The sequence below is a fragment of the Parasteatoda tepidariorum genome, chromosome 5, assembly GCF_043381705.1.
Source record: "Parasteatoda tepidariorum isolate YZ-2023 chromosome 5, CAS_Ptep_4.0, whole genome shotgun sequence".
NCBI lineage: Eukaryota > Metazoa > Arthropoda > Arachnida > Araneae > Theridiidae > Parasteatoda > Parasteatoda tepidariorum.
Window position 1 is genome coordinate 30,047,033 of NC_092208.1, and position 27,878 is coordinate 30,074,910.

Here is a 27,878-nt window from a genome sequence, read left to right on the forward strand (position 1 = left end):
ATCTTGTTTCAGACTCTTTAGGTTATCGTATAAAAAAGAGACTCAGCATCTTTGGTGTCGAAATTTGTTTCTTAATAGTTCCAATTGCTAATTGGAGAATGTCAAATATAAACTTATCAACATTATTCAGTAGTTAATATTTTTTCACCTGCCCATTGCATTGCTTTTTTTTATTTTTTATTTCTTATACATTTAATTTTATATATTTCCAAGTCGAAAATACTTTTAAATGTCCATTTATTTTCGCTATGAATTAACTTCTTAGTTTTTTTTCCTTAATTTAATGATTTTATTTCTAGATTATGATGTATTACGTACTCTTTTCATTTATTTATTTTTGTATAGATTTATTCTTTTGTATATAGATTATATTTATAATGTAATTTATTGTTGCACGAAAATAACTATGATTATCAATTTTCTTTTAAACTTATGTCAAACGATCTTAATACCTGCAGTTAAAAAATTTTATTCTTAAACACCAGAATCGAATAATAACAAATATTTTATAAAATAAAACATTAATCGGTTAAAATATAAATTGTGTGAACGTGATTATACACTATATAAACTGCTGTTTGTAAAAAATGCAACACCATGAAAGAATCATCAGAATCAAATGAAATTTAATGCAGAAACGACTTGTACTGATACAAATAAATGATGAAATTTTCAAAACAAAAGAAACAAATTAAGCGTCCGAAATCAGTATTTGGTGCAGCCACCACGCGCTGCAATAAGTGCTGCTATACGNAATAGTTAAATAAAAAATGTTACAATTGACCCCACTCTCCCCTACTATGCCTTTTCTCTTGTACGGAGTTCATAGTTATCCGGATATTCCGGATTTTTCTGATTAAAAATATTCAGAACTCTTTTGTCCTGATTTGTAGCGTTTTGCTCTGATATTCCTGTTTTTTTTTTTCCTTCTATTTTTTGTTTAGAACATACCATTTCGGCGAGCGCACGATTTTAAAATAAAAAATTATTCCCCTCCAATGCCTTTAATTTTGTTTAAAATAAAAATCCCTAGTTTTCTCTAAAAGTATTCATTATCTAAAAATATGAAATAATTAAGTCATATTGCCCTCTGTTTTCAAATTGCAGCCAATCAGCGATTATTATTTTATTCTAATAAGTTGTGAAAATAGTCTTTAAATTCTGGGGGGTTATTCACTAATATCGCATTGTTTTAATACAATTCAAAAATTAGTCGTTTTGGAATGCTTAAGTCATCTTTGTATTTCATTTAAAAATTATTACCCTTGATAATTCTTAAAATTGAAAACATACGTCAGTTCAAATTTAGGGACCATCCACAAATTATTGTTCATCGTTCAGACATAAAATCTTGTTTCAGACTCTGTAGGTCATCTTATAAAAAAGAGACCCAGCATCTTTGGTGTCGAAATTTGTTTCTTAATAGTTCCAATTGCTAATTGTAAAATGTCAAATATAAACATCAACATTATTCAGTACTAAATATTTTTCGCCTGCCCATTGCATTGCTTTTTTTTAATTTATTTCTTATGTATTTAATTTTATATATTGCCAAGTCAAAAGTACTTTAAAATGTCCATTTATTTTAGTTATGAATTAATTTCTTAGTTTTTTTTTTTTAATTTGATGATTTTATTTCCAGATTATGATGTATTACGTATTCTTTTCATTTGTTTATTTTTGTTTAGATTTATTTAGTATGTAGATTATATTTATAACTTATTGTTGCCCAAAAATAACTATAATTTTCGGTTTTCTTTTAGGTTATTTCGAATGATCTTAATATTTTTGCAACTAAAAAAATTTTATTCTTAGACTCTAGAATCGAATAATAACACACAGTTATTTCATAAAAGAAAACAATAAACCGTTAGAATATAATTTGTGTGAACGCGACAATACATTATATCTATATATATTATCTATTTTATGACTTTAGCTTTAAACAAAACAGCATAAATAGCTTATTGCTGTTGTTTTTTTCCTTCAAAAAAAAATTTAAAAATTTTGAAGTTGCGGAAAATTATAAGATTAATGGGGGTGGGAAATGCCATTTATTTTTCGACTCTACGAATTTACCCATATAATCAGTTGAAAGATTTATGTTATGACCTTGACAAGTTCAAATTTAAGGAATTTAAATTTTAACATTGTTATACCAAATTAGAGAAACTGTTAATTACAACTTAATTAGGAGCACTAAGAGCTTCCATCACTATTTCTCAAACAACTGCACTATTAAAAAAAAAAAAAAAAATTATCGCTTCATGCTGATAAGCATTGATTACTCGCAAGTGAAGGCCAAAAAATTATAACTAATAATCATTAATAAACTATGGTCATTTAAAGAAAACTTCATATTATTTAAATTAAAATTTATGTTCATAAGTAATTCTACTTACTTGAGCAATTGGTGAAAGCCTATATTGAAAATGTCCTCTTTTCAACGCATGAAGTAAGGCGGGAAATGAACGAAAAATTTCTGGTACAAAACTTTTATGGAGAAAATTTTTTCAAAGAATTAGGAGATTAGAATAGAATGCAGAGGAATAAAACAAAAATTTCAACGCAAGTTTAAATTTTCACTCTTAAATAAAATGTTATGCGGACGACTAGGTTTAATTCGAGGAGATGAAAATCAAATCAACTATTTTAAATGTTTAAGGAACAGTTCAGATGTCGCCAAATTAATAATAAAAAAAAGGGTGACGGCAGACGAGGCAGCTGTCATGATTTGAAAATCGTTTGCTTTTAGCTATGAAATAGCAATTAGGTGTTTATTATTTTTTTTAGAATTGTCTCTTATCTTTTTGAAAATCTCTCCATTTGCGTTTTTGTAAGTGGTAAAGTTAAATTTAAAAATTATCACTGATTATAATATGTATTTCAAACAACAAATTATTTTACAAACCTATAAACTCTTGAACACAATATGTATTTCAATGCAAAGTGATTCCTATTCTGTTAAAATCCATCGGCATTTCTTTCCTTAAGAAAAATCTTCTTTTTTTTTTTTTGTATTAACATAAAAATATTCAACATAATAACATATAATACATATAATATAAAACATAATAACATCAAAATGTATGCAAATAGAATAAAGCATTTTATTTAAAGTTAAAACATTACAAAAATTCTCAATTTTCGGAATTGTTCATTAAACAAAAAGAAAAGTGTTGTGTTTCTTCCTTATCAATACTATTTTTGAACTAAATAAATCTTATGCAACATTATTTGTTGGCTATGAACGTTGTGTATCATTCGAAATTATTTACATGAATCTTATAGAATGTAAATATATACATCTATTTCAAAAACAGATGGAAAAAGCATCCAAATTCTTTATTCAAATATATAACATGAAAATAAATTCATTTATGTACGGTTGGGTAATTTTTACAAGGAGTATGTTGACATTTAAGATCTTTTTTTTTTATTTTATTGATACTGTGGGCGTTGGAGAGGAGCAACGTTGTACGGAAAGAATATTTTTTAAAATCATATTAATAGGACTGACTTATCGGAATTATTTAAACTGCTGGTCACACCTGTCAATGTAATTTTTGTGACCATTTGTGATGATTTATATATTGATAATTTTAAGTGATGATAGTCGCGAAAAGCTGCTTGCAAGACTTTCAAGTGGCTGGTCTGAATAAAGTGCGTATCGTAACTTTAGTGAAACAAGTCGCGTGATTTCAATAAAACAAATTTGCTAAAAAGTAAATATGAAAACAGAATGTGACTGGTCACAAAAAACACCTTTTTACCAATAGTAAGACAAGTTGTGAAATGGCTCCCATGTGACTTTCAAAGGAACAAAGTTGCAACGACGTTTCTCCGTGAATTAAGTCCCAATAGTGTTTAGTAGTGACTACCAAGTGTCAGATGTCTCAATAAATAGTCAGTGAGACTTTTATGTGATATCATAAAATACAGTAACAATGTCACTTATGACCTCTTTGGGACAATATAAAACAGTGACACCTGTGACGGTGACTACTGTGATTGTTTTTTATTTTATTGTGACGTCACTGTGACAAATGCTATCTGAGTTGATTTATGTTATGGTTTTTAATTGGAACACGATGGTTAACTTTTCAACATTTTATTAAGGTTGCGACAAATATGTACGATATTATCGTTAGAGGTACCTATACGTATATTATAACTCAATGTTGAATCTGTTTTTTTTAGAGAGAGAAAAAACAGATAGTAAAGTTTACCATTTTGTACGTTATTTTGCCTTACTATAAAAATTTGTTGGATTTAACACGTTTTATTACTGTTGCTTTTTACATTAATGTGTAATTTAAATTGTCAATGCACTTAATTTTGGGGAAAAGAGAATTACAATCTGCATATTAACCCATTTAGAGTGAAATAATTTGTTTCTGTTTTAAATTTTATCTAAAATTAATTCCATGCAAAATAAAACAGACTTCAATCACAGAAACTACGTACCCATTTCGACAGAAACTATGAGTTCATTCAAGTTTACAGTTGCATAATTTATCTCATCTACGTAAATATTATCCTTAACTACCTTATCTCAGAGATTATTTATTTATTTTTAAATAATATTCACATGATATGGAAAGTTATCGAAATATTAAACAAGCATCTGACTGTGAAAAGGCAATTTCTATTTTAATCTTGTTTGAGAATCCTTAAAAGTTTGTAAAATGATATTTTTAAAATATCTGTCCACGTTTTAAGTTCAGGTAAAATGTCTCATTACTACCTTAGAAATCGCAAAGAAACTTGTTTCGATAAATAACTTATCTATCATCCTATGTACGCATAATCAAATAGTATAAATGTTATAGCTGGAAACTATGTACCCATTTTGATAGAAACTCCGCACTCGTTTACGATTATAGTAGCATAATTTATCTCTTCTTCTTAAATATTCTTCTTAACCTCCTTATCTCAGATTAACCTCTTAACCTCCTTATCTCAGATATTCATTTCATTGTAAGTCATGTTCTATTATTAAAATGATATGAAAGTTTATAGAAATAGGCATCAATATGAAAGTAAAATTTAAGTAAAAAGAAAGTAAAATATATGCCTACGTACTAATTTTAGATGTAATTTTTGTCGCGCTACTCCTTTTAAAATAGAAAAGTAACAACTTTGTTTTGTTAATGAACTACGGAACTTTTTCAACAAGTTCTTTAGCATTCAAAAAGTTCAGTATTTCACTATAGAGAATCCGAGTTTTATTTATCTCCATGACTGAAAGAACGGGACCGCATTTTTCAGATTGTGACTATTTTGATTTTAAGGATCAAAAACTTCAAATTAGTTGGGGGGAAAAGATAATGCGCATTTATTTGTAACATTTGCTACTTTTATTGTTATCCATATTAATAAACTAACTAATAAATTTAGATATTTAAAGTTTCTCTCTCGAACCATCAAGATCGATATTTAGTAGTTAAAAAATCAAATCAGTAAATCGAAAATTTTTAAAAATGGTTTGTTCCGTGAGTCTATTGTCCATTTTGTCAACTGTACTTACATTTTAAAACGCAAAATATTCCAATGAAATCGGATCTTCGTTTTCTTATTTTTTATTATTGGGTTGTTCGGAAAGCAATTGCGTTTTTTCCCAACTGAAGACTTAATTCAGCTTTTTAAAAGCAAATTTACACTTAGGCCATATAATCAATCATATATTTTGACAGCTGATATACCACGACTTGCTTGTGAAAAAATTAGATTTACATTCAAAGGGGATTATACGCAGTAGTTCTTAGTTGGTGCCTTTTCAAATATGGAAAGTGAAGAGCTGCATTTTTTGGCATATTTTACTTTTTTACTATCATCATCATAGTTGGCTAGACAGCCCAATGCGGGCAAATAAATACAGCTATTCACTTTCCTTCCTCTTTACCTTCCTTTGAAGATCTCTCCATTACGATTTCCGATGCATCTTCGATCTTCAGTTATTTTCATTAATTGCAAGAAAATCAGACTCCACCGAATCAGCCCATCTCAGCCTTCCCCGCTTTCTTATTCCAGTGGGTCTAAAAAGCAATATCTTTTTTATTGTATTGTCACCACTCATTCGAATCACGTGGGCTAACCAATTTATTCTATTTGTTTTTACGTATTTGCTATCAATAATGCAAAAATGCCGTTCTGGAAAGAAAAAAGAATTATACCACGTGCATAAATAAGATGTAGTGACAGTACGCCAGTGCCGAAACTGGTTTGCAAAATTTTGATCCGGCAATTTTGAAGTTGCAATCTACCACATTCTGGAAAGCTAATTGAAGCTGATGAAGACGCAATAAAGTCGTTTAATGGTGCAAACCGGCGAGTAAATAACTCGTGAGACTTCAGCGAGATTAAATTTATCGAATTCGACAGTTTATGTTCAGTTGAAATACTTATGTTTAACCTCAAAGCGCAACTTATGGGTTCCTGGTTTCCTCGATGCTCTTACGGGAAGAAATTTGTATCATCGAATTGATGTCTATAATTTGCTTTTCAAACGTCAAGAAAATGATACATTTTTTTTAATGAATCATTACTGGGAATGAAATATTCTGTCAGCAAAGAACAAATACTTTATGAGCGGGGAATCATGCTACAACCAGATATGGCAAATGAATATTATGTAATCAGAATAATATGTAACCAGAATGAATATTATGTGATTCAATAAAATATTTATTCATTAAAAGAAAATCGTCTATCATTTTCATAATTAAAAACCGAAATTACTTTCCGAGCAACCCAATACATTAAAAATTTGGTGGCGACATTAAAAATTTGGCATCCTTCTGAAAAATATTTTCAGAAGGACGGAAATTATCAGTCATGAAAATGTTGCTCAAGAACTTTAAAAGAAATCAATAAATATTTTTTTTAAAATTTTAGCTGTTAATGAAGAATGGTATTAAGTTTTAAAATGACAAATTCAAGTTTATGTTGCCTTCTTACAGGTTATATCATTCGTCATCCGATGTTTGATTCACCAAAAAAGCATCAACTGTTTGATGATACTGATTATTGGGAAGTTCCAGAAGAAGATCATCCATAGATATAGCCTATATCATATTGTATGATACTCTAAATCCGTAGTATAGCCTATTACTTACTATATTATGCCTTTACGTATTACATTAGCATCTTTTTTTTTTTTCAATATACAGGGTGCAAAGTAATTCTGGATCTCATGAAATAAATCTTGAATGTTTGGCATTTTTATGTTTATGAGCAATTATTAGATTATAATTTTAAGTTTGGATGATATTTCGTGCACATTGACGTGGGGGACAGTACGTGTAAGGCACGATTGTTTTTGACATTAATTTTAAAAGTAGAATATGGCGAAGAAAAAAAAAGTGGGGGAAAACAAAAACTAACAGTGTATCTGTAACATTTGAAGTTGGTTTGTTAGAAAAAGTGAAAACTAATTTTCTAATGTTTAAGAAGAACATTTATTGTTCTTAAAATACTGCCCTAAAACAAAAAAGTCTTACCCACCCTTTTGTGATAATGATTGTGACATCTCTCCACTTTGTAAGATGTTTTTACCTCGATTCGCTCAATTATTAAATCACTCTTAATGAAGACAAGGAATTTTTTTTTCAGATATATTATTTAATTTAAATTCCTTGATTATTGAAATAGTTACAATTACATATCAACAAGTACATAAGCTATATAACAACTCCGGAGCTGTATTGCTCCCTACTTCCTAACTGCATCCAGTCTCTCTGGTCTCCGCTTTCAATCTCTCATAAAAATACTTTTTCTCACCAAAAAAAAAGTCCTTCACTTCTCCTTAGTCCACCCACACTCTAGGGCAGGGGTGGCGAACCTTTATGCACCAACGTGCCATTTTTTCTAAAATATATTTTAATGAAGTCATAGACGTACCGACAAATAGTTTTGACTCCGTGATTATTGGGTAAATAATAATACTAAATTTAATCAACTCAAAACTCTATATTTCCTACGAAAAAAAGTTATTCTCAACTTTTGCAATGTCTCAGTTATACGCGTAATTCAACTTAAAGTAACATCAGTGTGACTTCTGTTGTTGCAGATTAGATGACAAATAACTTAGATTGGGGTTATACGATGTTAGTTTAAGCAGAACTGTTACATTTTTTTGATAGTGATTTATTGTTCGCTTGTTTTTTTGTGGTTATTAATTGCTTTTTTGGCTTTAATTGTTCTTTTTTTGTGAATTTTAATTGAATTGCTAATATGCTTCATAGTAAACTTTGTGATCGGTGGCGTGCCCAAAATATTGTGTCGCGTGCCACTGGTTCGCCATCCCTGCTCTAGGGGAACGACACTTCCCGTCACCCTCTGCTCTGACCCTCAGGTCAGAGGTAGATCAAATGCGTGAGAGAGGAATCAGTATCCTGACAATGATAAATTCCTAATTTCCAACCTCTTAATAATTGTTATTTTTCTTACACACGATATTTTCAAGATATCAATAATAACTTCTACTTCATTCATAAGGTGAATTCATAGACGGCCTCTTCGAGTAGCCAAAAGTCTTTGTATTATACCTAAACCACTTTTTAATTAAATAGAGTTTACTTTGCACTATGCAAGTCGAATAATTGTATAGTTCTTTGAATATTGAAAGTAGCATATTTATATTGGTATAACAGCATATGTATTGATACATTCATATTTCAGAGATATAAAAAAAAAGATGTATTTAAAAAATAATATTTTTTTGCTATGTATGATATGTGAATAAATCTATTGAAAAATTGGATGTTGCTGTTTTAACTTTGGAAATTCAATGATGTTTCATACCCTTCAACTATATATATATATATATAAACATAATTTTGATCTACATTAAAAAACTCTAAGCTCCGTGGTTTCCGTTGTTTTGGGTGTTCAACATTTGTTTTGCCTCGTAGAAACTATAAGGCACAGAAAATTGAAATTTCTAATATGTGTAGAAAAACGTACGGAGAGTACATTGGAATTAAAAAAAAACAACTACATTTGATTATTAGTTCAAAAATTATTAACTGTTAAACTTGCACTGAAGTATACGATGAGGGTCACTTTGCCCACAGAAATGAAACTTGATGTGCTGAAGGGCTATTTTTATTTACGAACACTAAATTGTATCGCTTAAGTCTAAGTTCATTGAAAGTTATTGCAGTTGCAAATGCTTTTTTCACAAAATGTTTCTTACTGTTTCGTTTTACGCCGCATTTTGTTTTGTTGCGCAAAAACTATAAAACTTTGAAACTTCAAATTACAGGGTGCGTCGAAAAATGTGTACGATGAAATAAAAAAACGCTCTAACGGGGATAATTTACACATATATAGCCAAATAAGAGATAACACACAAGACATGGCAAACCTTACGCTTTATTTATGTTGTGATATTAATTTTCTTAAATTTGTTTCAGGCTACAATCAGTTAGAATTTATAAATTACAGAAGACACTTATGAATGATAAAATTAAGCAAAAATTTAAACATGAATCCCATTTAGTCTCAACTATCTATTTATACATTGTTGAATAAAATTGTATCTTGCTCGATATCTTTATTTATAATTCCACGACTTACTTGATGTGATAAGTATTAACAAATGAATAAATTAAAAAAAATTAAAACTGTGATAGATTAGATGCTGTCAGTTATAAAGCTTAATATTTGTTTCGAAATCTTTAAAAATATTAAAATCTAAAGACAGGTAAAAACTATCTCCAATGTGAAATGTTAGAGGACAAAAGGTCATTTCTCATTATATATTATTAACAAGTAAAATAATTTTTTCGCATTGAGTCATACAATCTACATTCTTAATTTTTTTCTCTTGAGTACAGTCAGTTTTATCCAATTAATAATATTTCGAGATTAATTTTACTCCTCTATTAATTTTTGAGGAATGAATCGGAAATAGAAGGATGAATTTTAAAGTATAGATCACGTTTCTAAATTGCCACCATTTATAACATGCATTATATTATAACTAGCAGATGAAATACACAAAATTTAAAAGCAGAAAAATAATTGCTTGAAGACTTGGTTAAAAATAAATATTCTACATTATTTTAATTTCTTTTTTCACTTCTTGCGGACCATTTAGGTTAATATTTCTAAAAAAGCAAAATTAATAAAAACAATGAACTTTTTTTTCTATTTCATTCTATTCATTCATTTCTTATTCATTGGTGGCATGAATAAGGCCAATCGCCCCAAAGCTGCCTTCTTACATTTGATTATCGTTTTAGTATCAAATATCTTTCAAAGCTGCTGTTATTGGCAATGATAGAGTAATAGCAATTAATTTTCTAAATTCGAAATACATCATCGTCACATTTTCTACAGTTATAAACTGATTTTCTATGGGATTATCTTTATTCAACATAAGGAAAAGTAACAATTTTTAAAAAAATTACAAGGAGTATTCTTCCTCTTGTTCAAATTCTTGAGGAGAAAAATTAAAATTCGATGCATTAAATATACGCGTCTAGATGCGTAATGAAGAACTCTGATTTGAGTTGATTATTTTTCAAATCAAGGTATCCGTTCATTTCGTTACAATTAACTCATTAATGAAAGATGCTCACATAAAATTATAAAAATTCTACATTGAGTAAACTTAATGATCTTTTCTTATCGACTTTTAATAAATGAAACAATGGTTTAATGAATAAAAGCAAAAAAGAAAAATCACAAGCAAAGTGAGAAGAACAGTTTGATAGTAATATTAAAAAGTTAAGCTGTAATTTATGTTCAAAGGAAATGTAGGAAATGCCCATATGTGAAAAATATTTATTTTAAACCTCTTTAATATTAAAAAGTTAGTTAAAAAGTTTATTAGAAAATAACTATATATCTATCAATAAATATACATATATAGACATTTTTTTAAAAATGGTTTATAGTAAAAAACATGCTAAATTAAAGACATACTTGACATTGAAAACGAAGTATACGTATCTATATTAAAGACATATAAATACATAATTTTTTTTCCTTTATAAAAAACAATTTAATTATATTTATTTTAAAAAGTAAGCGTCAATTTGTTAGAAAATATTCACATATGTCAGGAAATAGTATTTATATATATACTAATAAAAATTTTTTTTTAAATGCTCTTAAAAAATAATTTTAATAATTTTTCTTCGTCTTTTCTTGTACCTTATATAATATATATATATACATCTTTAAGAACTCAGGGTGGAGCTAATTGTATCGTTGAATCCTTATCTAGAAATCCTGAATATTTCACCAATCAAATTCACATCTCTGAATTCGCCTCCGAGTTTCTTTTCATGCAACAAGAACGGTCTCTAAAACGAATCTCACTTGCGCCATCTATGTAAATATTCTATGGGAGTGTTAGTAGTCAGTTTCAAAAGCACCTTTTTTTATGCATGAATTTGATTATAGCTGATTTTAATTATTAACTTGAAGAGCATTTTAAATTTAAATAGAAATTTTGAATCAGAAATAGAAATGGAAATACGTAATGAACGACGCAAAGAACGACATAAAATAAATTTTAAGATGCTTCGTGCTGCCATCTGTATTTAAGTTTGACTTTTAAAAGTAAAAGCAATAATTTAACTATTATAAAAATTAAGAGAATTAGTAATAAAAAGGAAATATATGGTATTTTTAGGGTATTTTAACTTAATCAAATTTCCAAAAACCTATTCAAGAAATAATTCACAAAAACTTGGTAGATATACGTGGAGAAAATATTTTGATATTTCCTAAAAGTTAAACGCATGACGATTATTAGTTTCGAAATGCAATTAAAAGAAATTTGATTGTCTTAATGGGAAAAAAAATTGCAGCTTTTTATCTCTTGTAGAATATTATTATAATCATTTGTTTTCTTTATTTCCCTTTTTCGTAAAAAAAAAGTTTTGCTTTCTCGGAAAGTGCGCACTGTATTTTTTTATACTCTCTGGTGAATTATTTGATTTTTGAGGATAAAAAAAAACTTTTATTTGCATTTATCAGATTGAAATAACTGTAGATTTTGTATTATTTATTGCCTACAACAAGTAAATCTTTATATTTTTATTAAATCAAGAATATAAAAATAGTAAAAAAAAAATACGCATATTTATTTCGACAAATTTTTTAAACTAATTATTTATAAATTGTTCACTTCCTGAATTTTAGAATTTTATTTTATTCTGTTACTAATATCAAAAGCCAAACGAAAGGAAATTATGTCGTTTTGCAGTAATTTCATCTCGTCTGCTATATCGATTAGTGATGTGCAGAATGCGTCACAGTTCTTGTAAGTATTTTAGCTGAAACTGGCAACTCAGTGAGAAATCCCAAATTTCTGGGTGTCACTTCGTCTGATGTTGGTGTGAGAGTGTCTCTAAGGATTTACTATTTTTGTGTAGTAATCAATGAATTAGTTACAATCAAACACAAGGAATAGATAAAACAACACACCGGCTTATCATTTATAGCATTTCATTCATCAATTTTTCATAGTTTTGGAAGATAAGTAGTACTGTAAGATCGCTTTACGGCGCTACATGCATGTGTATGTTAAATCAGTAGGAATAACAAAGTCTTAAAGTATCGCGATTATTTTCATAAGCTAAATATTAGTGCTTTTACTTGAAGAAAATTGATTACTGACAGACATGAGGCTGATAATTTTGAACTTATTTACTATTTTATTGGCATGTGTTATGGCTACATCCTCCAGGGAAGAGGTAAGATTTAAATTTATTCTATCATATTTTAAAATTGAAGTATTTTTATTTGACGATTCAATTTTACTGAATTTATGTCGTGAGATTTTTACATTTTGAAGTAGTTTCAGTCATTGCTTATGATTAAATTTATCTTTACTTTAAAAATAAAAATCTGGATTAAAATAATTCGAAACTTTTCGTGGAATGCTTAACTTGTTTACATTCATCGAAATAAAAATATTAAGTGGTGATTATTTAAAAATTATCTTTTCTTCGTTAGATATATTATTGAAACATTGTTGTTACATTTATCGATCAGGTGAAACTAAGTTATTCTTTTATTTGCATGTTCGAAAAAATAAATAGTCGAAAGATAAATAGTATTTGAATCTTTCGAAAGTATATTATTTTACACTTAATACTTTATGTAATAAAATGTAAAAAGGATTAATATGTCTTTTACGGGGTTTAAAAGTTAAATATTCATATTTCAAGTAGTTTTTCTAGGTATTATTTTCCTACTAAGTCATTAAATAATTATTTTTAATTGTTAACAATATAATAGATGTCTATTTTGAAAAAGATAGTTTATTGTCAACTTAATGCTCTGTTGAATTTGACTTTTGTATCCAAAATTTGTTTATTTATATATGCTAGAGAACATTTATTGACCTATGAGCCAGTTTAGATACTGAGTTCAAACATATTCAAATTTTAAGTTGGCTAAACAAGTTGATGTTTATGGCATGTTCTATATGTATTGTGATCTGGCACTTCAAATGGATTTTAAACTTGCAATTTAAAAAAAAAAATAGAGAGAGTTTTGCTTTGGGGTTGGCTACGAGCTATCCCTTCTAATTGGTTCACTTCTGTGTTTTTTTGCTTCGTTACTTTCTGGCGAACTGCTGCTAGGAAGTTGCCGAAACTGGGTGATTACTCTGTCTCAGATCACAGTATAGAAATCTTCCTGTTTACCATCAATGGCTATGATGTATGATCCACTCATAGTGAAATTCTGTTAAATCCTCTATAAAATTGAGAAATGCTTTTCATTACCTTCTGAATAGCAGTTTTGAGTTCATTTATGGTTTTGGGATTATTGATAAGCTTTGTCTTCAAAATTGTTTTACTGAAATCAGTGTCAATGGTGATCTATATATGTTGAGGCTTGGTGAGTGATATACACATAAAAATAAAACTAAACTCAGCGGCTTGACAGCCCTTGCGGGCCAAGGCCTACTGTGCCCATCTCAGTTTTCTTGACCTTGGCCTCTGAGGTGCAGGAGCAGATGTTCCGATCAGGTGGTCAGCCGAACGCGGAACCCCCAATGTTAGTTCCCAAGCGTGCTAGGTACTCATTTATCGACCCACTGACGAGATGAAAGGCTGAGTCAGCCGTACCCAGACCGAGGATCGAACCAGGGACCAGTGGCACGAAGCGCTACCGCTCAGCCACCGGGCGTCACACATAAAAATACTGTACTAAGTAAACAACAAAAAATAAGTGCGCATGCTCAAAAGAATCCCTTCATGCCATGCATTAGATTGCCAACTTAAACTAAATGTCGCCAGCTGTTAGAACTACTTTTTGTATGGCTCAATAATTAATAACCTCGTCTTAGCTATTAATTATAACCAAGAAGATTTCAGTACCTGCGCCAAAATGTTTTCTAAGTTTTGGGTGACTTCTGGGCTGTGGCCCAACAGTAAAAAAAGAAAAAAAAGTTTGTAAATAGCTACTGATAATAATAAAAGGTATTGTTGAGTTAGATTTTTTTTCTTTGCTTAGCTTAATATGGAAATTATTATGGGTAGTATTTTAAATTAATTCAATAATATTGGAAATTACAATTAATGCAAATAAGTTATTATTCTTTTCTGACAATTATTGTAGGGGAGTTTCACTATTACTCAAATATTCAGAAGTGAGAAACAGTTTAGAAATTCCCTGGGTTGGTTTATTCATATATCATGATAAATAATATACATTTGTGTATAGTATGCATATATCCTTAATAGTAATTCATTCTTTCACTTTCGATAGATGTATGAAAGAAATATTGAAGGCTTCAAATTCGTTGCATTGAATTAGTTATTTAAAGTAAATTGATGATTTTTTAAACAACTTATTACATTAGTTTTTAAATGATCTGTGGGGTAGTTGTGCTGATAAAAAGATCAGAATTTAAAAAGAATCATTATTTATCAGAATTTTAAAAAAAAGAATTATTTATCAGAATTAAAAAAAAAAAATGTATGTTACTCAGATAAAAAGCAAACTAAAAATTTGTTTTGTAAACACTATTGGCAGGAAATCTAGTGATTTTTTGTTACTCATACAGATACTGCTTAGCTTACTGATCTTCGTTGATTTGCATTGATCAATGAACATAGAATTTTACTTTTTCAGTGGAGAACGTTACATTTGCACTCATCAAATTCTTATCAATTGAATACTGTAAAATAAAGGATATTGTATGTGTCCTATATTTTGATATTCATATAAATACATTTGAATCTCTAATCCAGTTGGTAAAAAAAAGCAAAAAACAGTCAACTATATTGTAGTAGAAAGATGCCAACAAGTTAGGGAGGCAAATTTATCTAAAGTTCTCTTAAATTTTTGTATTTTGACCTCCTTTAAAAAGTAAAAATGTAAAACCATGGGTAGTCAAACTGCTATCTATTCTCACAATGAGAAAATTCTAGAGATAAGAATGTTGAAGGATTTGAGTGATTGATTCCATTCTTCTTTCTTTTCTACTATACAACCTTGGATGATACCATAGGCATTAGTCATATTTTTATGTATTGCTACCCTGAGAAAATTCTTAAGATAATGAAAAGGGATTTTTCTTTTATTTCCAGTACTGTAGCAATAGATTTGAGTGATTGATTACATTCTCCTCTTTTACCTACTAGGTATACAACCTCTATGGGTACCATATAGGGTTGTAATAATAGTCCTCAAAGGTTGATGCTTATTCCTACTTCACAAAGAAATAAGCTTAAAAATCAGGTTTCAAAAATGAGAGATGTTAGACAAAGTTTTAAATAGTATCGAAATTAAAAGATAATTTTATAAAATTTTTGACCACATGCAGTTGTAACATTCAAACACTTGTTTTAATTTTGTTAGTGTTTTCAGCTCTAGTCTAGTCTCGTATAGACTGTTTTTCTGATCTTTTAATAAGACATTGTGTAGAGATAAAGATTTAGCATTAAGTGATTTCAATCTTTATTAATCCTCATGGAAAAAAAAAAAGAGTTCTGAAAAGTGTATCTATAATACATCTTAACTCATTGAAAAAGTAGAGAGGAACAACATAAACGTTTCACCGTTGTATTAAGTATTCCTTAAAACAAATTTTTTATCATTTTGAAGGAAAAATGGAAAAAAACTTTTTTACCATGTTTTTTATATTAAAATAAAATATTTTACTCTGTTTTCAATTGGTCATATTTTTGATATATCAGACTATAATGACGTTTGCTTCCAGTTATTAAAAAATCTCTTACAATATTTCAAAACCCTCGAGAATATTTTTTTCTGTTTTCATATAATATGCATATATTAAACGATATTCTTATTTATGTGATGATGAATCCCAAAACATAATGAAATTATTTTTAGGCTTTCTGGTTCTTAAATGGTTACAATCAAGTGACTGGATTCAATTCTCACAAGCAGTATAAAATAGAGAAAGTAAATATTTAAAAAAAAAAAAAAAAAAAGAACTATAGATATTCATAGGATTGATAAGTTTTTCCAGAATTTATAAAGATATTCAGTATGATTGATTGATAGTTAAGTTAGGATAAGTTTCAAAGTAGTTATTTTCTATCATAATCATTAAATATAGTAATTTTAATTACAAATTCTGGTGAATTTAGAATAATAATAAATATTGGTAATTAATACTTTCAATTGTATTTTATTACTATTTTAAAATTAAATTTTTAAAAAAATAGTTTGTAGAAGAAAGTATAAACTTAAATTCTTTATTGACAAATCAAAAGACAAAAAAAAGGTTAAATATGGCGAATTGCATCTATAATTTAACTTTTCCTTCATTAAGTTCGTGACACATTACGCCTAAGTAAGGTAATTGTTTTAATGATAGTGTTATTTTTCTTAGCAAATTTTTATTTCTCTCTTTAAATTTTATTAAAATTGTATACCTAAAAGAAGAAAAATTAGTGGCTTCTCTCTTTTCGTTCATTATTTACTCTTTTTACAACTGAAATCGTTCCTAATTAACGTCTAAAATCGTTTTCTGAAGAATATATAATTGAAAAAAAATTTTTTGTTGCTTTTTATAAAATTTCTTTGTTTTCAATCATTCTTTTATTTGTTTTATTCACCTTTAATACTTTTCATTTCATCTTCACATATCGTAATAGACGTCGATAATTCTCCTAATATATATTGTTTTCACTTCATTAATGGCAATGGTTTTAAAAGATGTATTTAAAGTTGTGTTTCTCGTCGTACTGAGAGTAGAGACTATCATTTGTTGGCTGTGATTATAGAGCATTATGAGTAAAAGGTTTTATAAAAACAATGTTATCTTAAAATAATTGTTATGAGGACATTATCGACCTTTTTATTTTTTACCTTAACTTAAAGAGAATATGTACAGGTATTTCTAAATCTCTGGTACAAATAGCCCAGAAATATGCGTAAACCTATTTTATAACTTTCACAGTTTGATATTACTTACGGGAGCGTTATTTATTACGTGCGTTTATTTTTTGAAAGTCAGATAATGTTTTTTTTAGTTGTTTTAAGTTTTTAAAGTTAAATCAGATAATGTTTTTTTTTTTTTTTATATGAACCGATATGTTTTTAAAATGTTGAGTTTGCCAAGTTTTAGTCAGTTTTATCTAATAACGAAAAAGTTGAATGGGACTGGGAACTTAGTTTGCTGAGATTTGTGCCAGCCAGAGAATCGCACTTTTACCAGTACATTAACTGCGTAATCAACATAAAATTTCTAAAAGATACACATTAAATGACATTTCTTTTAGTAAATTTTGTCTTTTTTGCTTTTTAATTCATATGATGAATTATTTATTATGAATTTTATTATAATGAATTATTGAATGCATTTACAGAATTACTTTCGAATTTAAACACTTGTAATTTTATGAAGTGTTTAGAATGTGAAAATATTGATTTATATCGTGCTGTTCATTAAATATCTGTTTATGGCATTCCAATTTAAAATGTACCACAGGCAGTTATAAACAATTACTTTTTATTAGTATTTATTTTTTTCCCGTGAGAAGTTTGCTTTTGAAGTAACAATTCGAAGGAAAAGCGCATTTAATATTAATAAGCGTTTCTTAAAATCAGAAAAAAAAGAATGTTTTTCTTTTGTATGTTTTATTGATAATGTTATCTAATTCGATAGGAACCAAAAAAGGCAAGAAAGAAATTAAAATGCTTTCTTGACCAACGGGATTATTTATTTGACCTCGCGCAGAGAGAATGTTTCTTTATTTCTGCTTGACCCTAAAAACACACCTCCGGCAATTCTTTCTCCAGCATAGGAAATAACCACAAACATTAATACCACATATTAGTTTGCTCTTTTCTGTGTTCGTGTTTACTCTAGAAAGAGAATCACTGATGTGGTTTTCCTTTTTCTGCTACGAATCTGTCTGAATGATTTATCACCGACTTGGCGAATCGATGAGCAGTTTCTGTATGATGTAATCATTTGTATTTAATGCATAGATTTGTATTGAACTAAGTGCTAGATGTAGTTATTTATTTATTTGTAGGAATTTGTAAATGACAGGGGTGGCAAGATTCCTCCCCGGTGGAAAAAATCGTTCCGAAAAACATGGGTTTCTTCCTTCCGAAGCGGAAGAAACTCTTTTTTGAAAAGAAATAATGAATAATAGCTTTTTAATTTTATTTAAACTAGTTTACATTTATTTCCAAGCTGTTAATGTATAATTTTGTTGTGAATGAAGACTAAAAATCAACGATTGTAAAGAAAAATAATTTAATGAGATGTAAGTGATAATAATATGTAAAGCAATGTGTAAAGATTAGATGTAAATGATGATACGATGTGAATGATAATAAGGTAAATGAAGTTAAAAAACTACTACAGTTGTTTACTTCCTACAACATTTTATGTAAATGATTATAAAACCTAATTTTTATAGTTATACGACATAAAAAGAACTGTAGCAATATTATAATTTACTTTTTTTTAATATAAATGAATTAACAAACCACTTACTAAATTTGTACTCTACTAAGTTTCGCGTATTGAATTCATATAACAAATAGCATGCAAATTTTCAAGTATTGTTAATAATGAATATTTAAACTAACTCTGAAATAATATGTATAAATTTCAAAATTTTGTACACCACTAAAGTAATAGAAGTAAGTAATAGTAATTAAGTAAAAGTTAAAACTTTTAGCTTTTTAGTACCATAATAAATTTTACTTGTTAATTTAAACATGTATGTTTAATCAAACATAATATGTTTGATTCAAAATTTCATTGGCTTCAAAAACTATGGAAATAATAATGAAAGTAGACATGTTTCAAGCGTTTAAAAATAGGCGCCCATTTCTAAGATTTGCCAGATGTGAATGAGGAAAACTAGAGGGAGCATGAAACTTTCCATGTTTTGTTGGCAACTTAATGTTTGGTAGATCTGACTGCTTCTTGTTTCTTGGGATTATTTATCTAATATTCTTATTATATTTAATGCTAAACAATTGACTGTATTGGTCAATTTGTTTCTTGTCCAGTTTCTTGCAAATTTGTCATGCTTTTCTTTTTTAATCACTTTCTTCTAGAAATTTGTTTCTTCCGGACGAAATCCTGTTATACAGTTAAATGCTGCTTTCAAGGAAGTAGATAAAAATTGACTATAAATAATGGTCATAGCAAATTTAATCCATTAACATCAGCTCAATGCTTTTTAACAATATGTAGATGAAATGTATGCATTTTATTTTTTCAAACAGTATAATTTTTCATTTTCGGAAGTTCTTCCAATCTTCTGGTTACAAAAAAGGGTGGAGTTTGATATATTTTTTAACAAACCTCAATTACGCTCCAATTGTTGATTTGAGGGCGTCGTTGGGTTTTGAGTGAGCTTTGGAGCAAAACTAATTATTTTAATTTACAGAACTTTTAAAACCAGGAGAAATATACACTTAATTCTTATTTTCTTTCTTTCTTTATTAATATTATTATTTTCTATTACATAAATATCGTAGCGGTGCGTAATTTGGTCATCTCCCAAGCATTATTTTAATTGTTGTTTCATTTAGGTTTATTTCGTGTTTGTTGTCCCCGAAGTGGTTTAAAGTTTATTTGTATCTATTTGTATTGACACTCGTTATTTCTAACTGTTTGCTGTAAATGCTTTTCTGTATTCATTGCCAATATGCTATTTTTGATGATTAATGGCTACGGTTTAGTTCAATTCGGTTTCTATCATATATCTGTATATTTTAATTAATGTATGATTCACGTAATTTTGGTGATCTAAAATACATGGTTTGATATGCTATGGTTAATTGTAAAGTAAAACTACTTCATGATTCATCTCTTTTATTTTCTCATCTGTGTGGCAATAGTATGCTTTTGTGCATATTTTATCTATTAGAGAGGTTTAATTTTAAACAAGAGCCAACTGGCTTTTTAAATAGCTTAAATTATTTATTTATACTACATTTAATGTTCAAATTATTTTCGCTTTCATTTTATTTGGTTTTATTACCTATGTCCACCACATTGACTACATATACCTATCTATACCATTGTGGTACTAAACGGGCGGTATTGTTGATCTCTTTTTCGTGGGCACCATATTGGTAGATAAACATCACCTTAACAGCGTAAGAAGGACAGATAGAACAAAGATACCTAAATCACATCCATGCGGGAAGCGGGACTCCAACCAGCACATATTTGGCATGAGACCACCTTGCAGTCAGTGTTTTTTAGAAACATCAAATGCCATTTTTTGAGTGAAAACGAGGAATCTGAACGTTTTTTTCCTTTCAAAATTTGAAAACATTGCTTTGCATCTTTCAAAGTTTTCAAAGCTGCACTCTTTCGGTACGCGCCGATGCAAGAAGCTAAAACTAAGAACATGTTAGAAATACTCATAATCATAATTTCGTCTTTTAAGTTAGTAACATTTCTATTACATTTTATTTTTTTCCTATTTATTAATTACGATGAATATGCATAGATATACATGTTTATTAAATGAAATTTACTTTGAAAGTATTCAAGTTTCATAGTTGGGTTCTATCTTTCCTGATGTCCCAAACAAATGAAATTATTCTGTGGTGGTGCTACCTAGAAAATCATAACACACACAAAATAATAATGTAAGACCCTGGATTATTAATTATCTACACTCCTTGAATAAGTCTTAAATCATAACAATTGAATATTTTAATTACGGTGATTAAAATTATATAGATAAGGATGCCCATATTGTAGAAGTCAAGAAGGTTTTTTCTTCTTTCTGTTAACCATTGTTTGCCTTTTAAAATATTCTCTGCCTTTATTTAATTAATAAGTCTATACTTTCAGTATCCAATTTTTCCAAATTGTTATTAAAATCGTCATCTTGAATCATATTCTGTAATATAATTGCAATTGTGCGTGTGTTAGGTGAAAAACAATAAAACTAGAAAAACGAAGTGCACTTCTGTGACGGGAATTGTGATTTATTGTGGGAGAATGGAAGTGATCAATAGCAATGCCAAGTCATCAAAGTTCTCGTGTTCTGTTCTAACTTTCTTAACGATTAGTGGTCATTTCGGAACTATCTAAGTTGAGCTAGACATCACGGCGCCCACAATCATTTGCCATCATCCAGACGAGTGACCTTTGTCGAGTAAATTGTTGGAATGATTTGTAATCTGCAAGCTTCAGTATTTTCCTTAATGACTACTTACCTGTAGCTTTTAAATGCCTAATGAATTTATTATTGATTTTGCCATTTATTATTATTTTTAAAATATTAGAATTGCATTGCCGGTATGTTTGTATTATTATGAAAAATTTTGTTTTTCTATCTATTGTTTGACACAAATACACAAGTGGGCGACCTTTGTGCTAAAATACAAACTAAGGTAAACAACGTTAAAGAGTGCTCTTTAACGTTGTTTACCTTAGTTTGTATTGTTTGACACGCTTAAAGTTTTTTTCTCTCCATGTACTAGTATTTATAGATGTTAAAGAAAATCAGATACGATTTTCTTCTTTCCTTCCTTTTTCTTATCATACACTATAACCACAGTGCTGACGTGAAATATCCGTCAGTCTAACCATGGGAGGTTTTCGTGGTTTACCTCTCCATGTAACGCAAATGCGGGTTAGTTTCATAAAAAAAGTCCTCCATGAAGGCAAATTTCTCTCAATACTTCACCCAGGAGTTCCTTTGTCTTTTGGACTTGGCTCAAAATTACAAGGCCACGGAGTTGAACATTAATAGTCGGAAACCCAAAATGGGGTCTGCTGTTCAACAACGGTTATAAAATAAAATAATCAAGCACTACAATTAAACTCTGTTAGTTTATACATTAAAATAAAATAAAGAATTTGTGTGTGCATGTGTATATGTCTGCATATAGTATTGTGGTTATAAAGTAGGTATTTAAAATAAATCATTCAACATGAAGCTAAATTAGTACTTTTGTGAACAAATAATGAAGCCCGCATTTCGATTTTTTTTTTCCTTTCGAAATTAGAAAAATAAATAAATAGACGATATTTTAATAATTTTTAATTAAAAATTAAAGATTTCTAATTCTTTCTGCAACCATTTTACACTGTTGATGCCTGATTATTTAACCTCAGGCGGTGCCTATGCTTAGGGTGAACTGCCGAATTCGCTTTTATGCGGAAGTATTGAGATATCCTTTATAATATCAGTGAGTTGTTAGCTTATAGCTCTATTGAATCAAATATGAGTTTAATTAATTAAGGTAAAAGTCATTCTGTAACATAAAAGAGGCTTCAATATAACTGAGATCATATACTTTTATCGGGAATCTTAATCTTAACCTTTTCACAGAAACAATTTTTTTGCTTAAAAAAAAAACTTTTTTTAAAAAAACTTTTTTAAATTTTTTTTTATTTGTTGGCAACAATTTTTTGTTGGTCGCTATTGAACAAATAATTCTTAATTTTAAAAATTCGTTATAAAGTGACAAATTTATTAAGACTTGGAAACTTATATGAGGGTTATAAAAATAATAATAAATTTAAAACTAGAAATTTTTAAATTAAATATTATTATTATTATTTTTTAAGCTAGAGACTTTATATTAGCTTGAATCGCGCTAAACAGTATGAAATTAAATAATTAGATGATTTTTCGATCAGGAAACTCTAAAATTGCAATAAAATTTAAATTAAAATTTTGAGCGAAGGAGAGATAGGCTGTTTTCTTCTCTTAGTACTAAAAGCTTTTTTTATATCATCCAGTTTACCTCAACAAATCATATTGTTTAATAAATAATTAGAAAAATAGCTATTAAAATAATTTATATAATAGTAATAGAATGTATAATAATGTCATCGATAGCGATTAAATTTAAATTTAAGCTCTAATTTATTTTTTACGATAATTAAATTTTTCTTCGTGTTGCGTTATTGTGAATCATATGTTATAAGTTTTACTCTTTCCCTACAATCTTTGCCATTTCCTGTTTTCATTTCTTTTATTTTATGAAGTGTTTGAAAAAAATTGTATAAGCTTTCCCGAACTGAATGAAATAAATTTTTATTTAGGGGCAAATGCAATTGAATTTTCCCATTAATGTTTTTGCGATATAAAAAAATAATCTCAAGGAGCAAATGGTAATGCTAAAATTATTATTTTGTTAACTCCTTGCATTTCTTTCTTTCTTTTCTTTTTTTTACTCATATGTTAGTTTTTCACTTATCTTTAGTATTGTCTGATACAAATCCTTCTTTTCTTTATAACACCATGTTTTCTGAATTAAACTTTTTGCTATTTGCACTCAATAAAATAAAAAAATCTCAATTGCTCCCATGCTTGCTGAAAGCAATCTTAACTAAACGGCAAAAACAATTTCTACCATACCCTGTTTCGCACTGAAGTTAATTCAATTAATTTTTTTTTTCGTATCCTTTTGCTTTTCAACAAAAATGCATTTTCGTTGGGTGTGTAACAATTTCACTGCTAACTGCAGTTTTTATTTTTCCTCAGTCATTTTTTTGCTGTCTTAATTCTTTTATGTTTTTTGCTATTCAATTTAATTTCTTTAGGAGAAATTAAATCAAAAATATAAGTGATTTCGTAGACTGCCTGCAGACAACCTAGTTTATATTTATGTTAGTGATAAAAAACATATATTTTCTTGCTTTTTTTTCAACTTTTAGGGAAAAAGTATCGAGATATTTTTGTTAAAAAATTAAAATTATATTTGGATTAGGTAAGAATGTTTTTTACTTTATTATTATTTTTTAAATTTTAGGAATGCAATTAATGTATTTCATTAAACGTAAAATGTTTTAAAAATTTTCTTATTTAGCAGTTTTTATATTTTTAATAATTAAAAACGCTTTATTACAATCGGTTATGAATTTTCTGTTAGTTTTATTCCCAATTTTTCCGCTTTAGGAAATTATTGAGCCTGCTTATTGTGTGGCTTCCTTATGTTAGTTGGTATTTCGCTATAATATATTTAAAACATTCCTGTTTGCTTTTTAAAATTTGTCCTTTACTCATATTTTGTTTGATAAACATTTAAATTTCAATCAGATCAAATTGTTAGTTAAAAAACTTTGCATGTTAAGAACTTGTAATCTTTTTTTTTTTTGAAAAATATTTTTTGTGTTAATTCGTAACATTTATTTGTAAATGCTGTAAAAATCTGTGTTGGTACTAATACGTAAAAAGTTTGCCATATGATGGAATATCTTGGCTCCTGAGTCCTAGTAAAATAGGAAGGTTGTGTGATGGCCACAAGTCATGGCTAGTGATTGAAACTCGGGAAGCAGCAGGAAAACAAATTCGATACATTTCAAACTAAATGCCTCAGACGAATTTTAACGCTATTCTGGCGAAATAAAATCAAAGTGAACTCTATAATAAAACAGAAACTAAACCCATCACAGTAGCAATGATAAATTGAAAATGGTTTTGGATACGACACATACTAAGTATCTCTCCAAGAAACCGAACTAGAACAGCTTTAACGGCATAGGCGCCGAATGGAAAAGGGAAAAGAGGCCGGCTGAAACTAAGACAAATAATAATAAGGGATAGAAACATCCTGGGATGGATCAGTTGGAGGAGTGCAAGGAAAGCGGTTGGTGGAACGTCAAGCTATTGACCTGATCATGCGCCACCTGGAGTAAAGAGAAATTAAAGTTACTAAAATTCAAAAAAAATTGAAAAATATTTTTAAATTATCAAATTAGTGCACAAATTTTTTTTTTATTTACTTGCCTTACGAATGAGCTCTTTATGATTAAGCATCATTTTTTTAAAGATCTAGTTTCAAGCGTCTGATTTTTTTCTTTAATTTTACCCTAATATTTTGAAAGATAGCAGCACTCTGGCTGAACATTCACCGAAACTCACTTTGGCAGATGCAATTTTTAACCTAAAAAAATCTAAGTAAAAAAAAATTGAAATAAAAAAAATTGTTTATCACGCTTAAACGAAATTTTCATACGATTTAAAAAGAAAATTTGGCATTTTTCGGTTAGCAGGGCCCAAGTAAACTAAAAATAAATCAATAATTAATTAATAAAAAAATCAATAATAAAAATTCAATGAAATTAAAATAAAATTTTAAGAATATTTTAGCATTTACTCGCACCTGTTAACTGAAAAGAGCCTAAAATTTCGATTAGGATGGCACCAAAAGAAATAATTGCTACCCGTTCCTCTACTCATCAGAGAAGCCGACCCCCATCTTTCAATAATCAGTATTCACCTGCTCTCGTGGGTTGATCTCATCTAGTTTAAAGTTGTGACGTATCTAAACAATGTTTTCATCATGTTTTATTCATTTCACCTTTCATTCATGATGTAAATAGAAGATGTGTATTTAAATCTCTTCGGAGAGAATTACTGAAATGTTTACATTTGCTTTAATTACATATTTCTATGAAACTAGTTAAACAAGGCGAAGGACGTTGTAGTTGCAATTTATTAGAGATTCGGTTTTACTTTATAGCAAAAAAGAAATGCAGATTAAATAACTTCATTTGTCTGTAGTGAATTAACTGTGGAACAAATCATTCTTATGGAATCCAATGTAGTACAATTCTTCTTCTAAAAAAATTTTTCTTATAAGGTAAAGTAAAATTAATAATAATAAATTAAATTTTTAAGAAATGTTTAGCTTTTAGCTACGCTTAGCTTTCAAAAAAAAAAAAAAAAAAAAAAAAAAAAAAAAAAAAAAAAAAAAAAAAAAAAAAAAAAAAAAAAAAAAAAAAGAACGGAAAAAAGGCATTTTAAATCGATTTTTTATTAATTGCTAGTCTGATTTAAAAAAAAAAAAAAACGCAAAATCTTAAGGAACTGTGCGTCAAAATAAATAAAAATTTTTTTTAATTGGTTAGGAAAAATTTTTTTTTTTCGTTGAAGAATTAAGGACATATTTTTTCAATGCAATTATTTTCCCCCAATGCTCACCTGCGTTAACATTTTTCGTCAATTCAGGCATTTACAGGGCAGATTTGTTGGCCTCTCTTTCAGGGGCACCATATTAGGTGGGCCAACGTTGCTCCCTCAGTGAGGACTGATAGTACAGAGAAGGAAAGAAGATCCATGCCTTGTCCGGGATTCGAACCCAGAATCTTTCTGATGCAAGGGCAGTTCCCTAACCCCTACACAGGCCGGTCTGCTCATTGCAAAAATACCAATCATTGTTTCTTTCATGTTGTAAAATAAGCATAAATCGTGTTCTATTTATATGTATATTTTTTATTGATGTTGGAACAGTAATAAACTCATAATCACACCTTCTAACCCTTTATGGAGAGTTAATTATTGTTTGCCAAGGGGTAAAAATAAATATAATACCCAGATTTGATCGTATCTCGAGCAATATTTTTATTTTATAACCGTCGTTGAACAGCCGATCCAATTTTTTGGGATTGCGACTACTAAAGTTCAATTCCGTAGTCTTGTAATTTTGAACACAATCCAGTAGACAAGGGAGCTCCTGGATCAATAATGGCTTGAAATTTACCTTAGTTGAGGACTTTTTTATGGAACCAACCTGTATTTAAATTACATGGAGAGAATAATTGCGAAGACCTTTAAAGGTTAGCCTGACGGCAAGGGGACTCTTAACCCACCCATGATCCGTCTACCACTGAGGATATTTTACTCGAGCCGGGTGCGGAATTCGTATCGACCAGCCATCACTGGGATTCGGACCCGGTTGTCCCAATTGGAAGGCGAACGTCCTATCCCCTGTGCCACCCTCGCTCGGGCGAGGGTGGCACAGGGGATATTCGTAACCCTGAGTGTGAGAAGACGTACCGAATGGTTGTATGGTTTTACTGTACTCGATGTATGGTTTTACTGTACTCGATGTATGGTTTTACTGTACCGAAGTAACGCATACTTCTCAGCTTCCGGCGAATCTCCTGTATCAAAATTCAAAATTATACTCTGTATTATTAAGAAGAAAAAAATCCTACTGTACACAGGGTTGCTACTCCACAGGGAGAACAGGAAAACCTGGAAGATACAGGTAATTTAAACGTCTAAAATAACAAGGGATTTTTAATTTTTTCTTAAAAACTACTTAAATTAATGAATTTTATTTCTTATTTGTGTCTTTTAAAAAATGTAGACCTCTCGAAGGGATATTTAAATCTATAGGGATCTATGGGATATTTAAAAATGATATCACAGCTATGCTGTTTCATTTACTATACAATTATTGTTGCTGTTTCTTATTTCTCTATATTTTTTCAGCTATGAAAACTAGTAACGTTATCCTAATATAGCTCACATATGAGTACAGTACAGTGAATGTATGTTTCCTCTTAATAAATTGTGTATAATATGTACAGGAAAAACAGATTTTTTTTAAAGGTACGAGTGGTAACTCTGCGTACAACATTTCTTAAATTATGTTTTAAATCTAACGTAATTACGCTCTTGTTATTGTAACGG

At 28.8% G+C, this 27,878-nt stretch overlaps 2 protein-coding genes across 2 annotated transcripts in view; both read left to right on the plus strand.

Annotated features, from left to right (window-relative positions):
• LOC107456239 (ammonium transporter Rh type A) overlaps window positions 1-8,762 on the plus strand; it is a 49,339-nt gene extending 40,577 nt beyond the window's left edge. The window contains exon 9 of the mRNA XM_043052047.2: window positions 6,963-8,762. Within this exon, the coding sequence (XP_042907981.1) occupies window positions 6,963-7,060 (98 nt within the window). The 3' untranslated portion in view covers window positions 7,061-8,762. The remainder of the gene's footprint in view (window positions 1-6,962) is intronic.
• A 3,428-nt stretch (window positions 8,763-12,190) lies between these two features.
• The window catches only part of LOC107456233 (amyloid-beta-like protein), a 143,604-nt gene continuing 127,916 nt past the window's right edge, over window positions 12,191-27,878 (plus strand). The window contains exon 1 of the mRNA XM_016074055.3: window positions 12,191-12,716. Coding sequence (XP_015929541.1) covers window positions 12,645-12,716 — 72 coding nt within the window. The 5' untranslated portion in view covers window positions 12,191-12,644. The remainder of the gene's footprint in view (window positions 12,717-27,878) is intronic.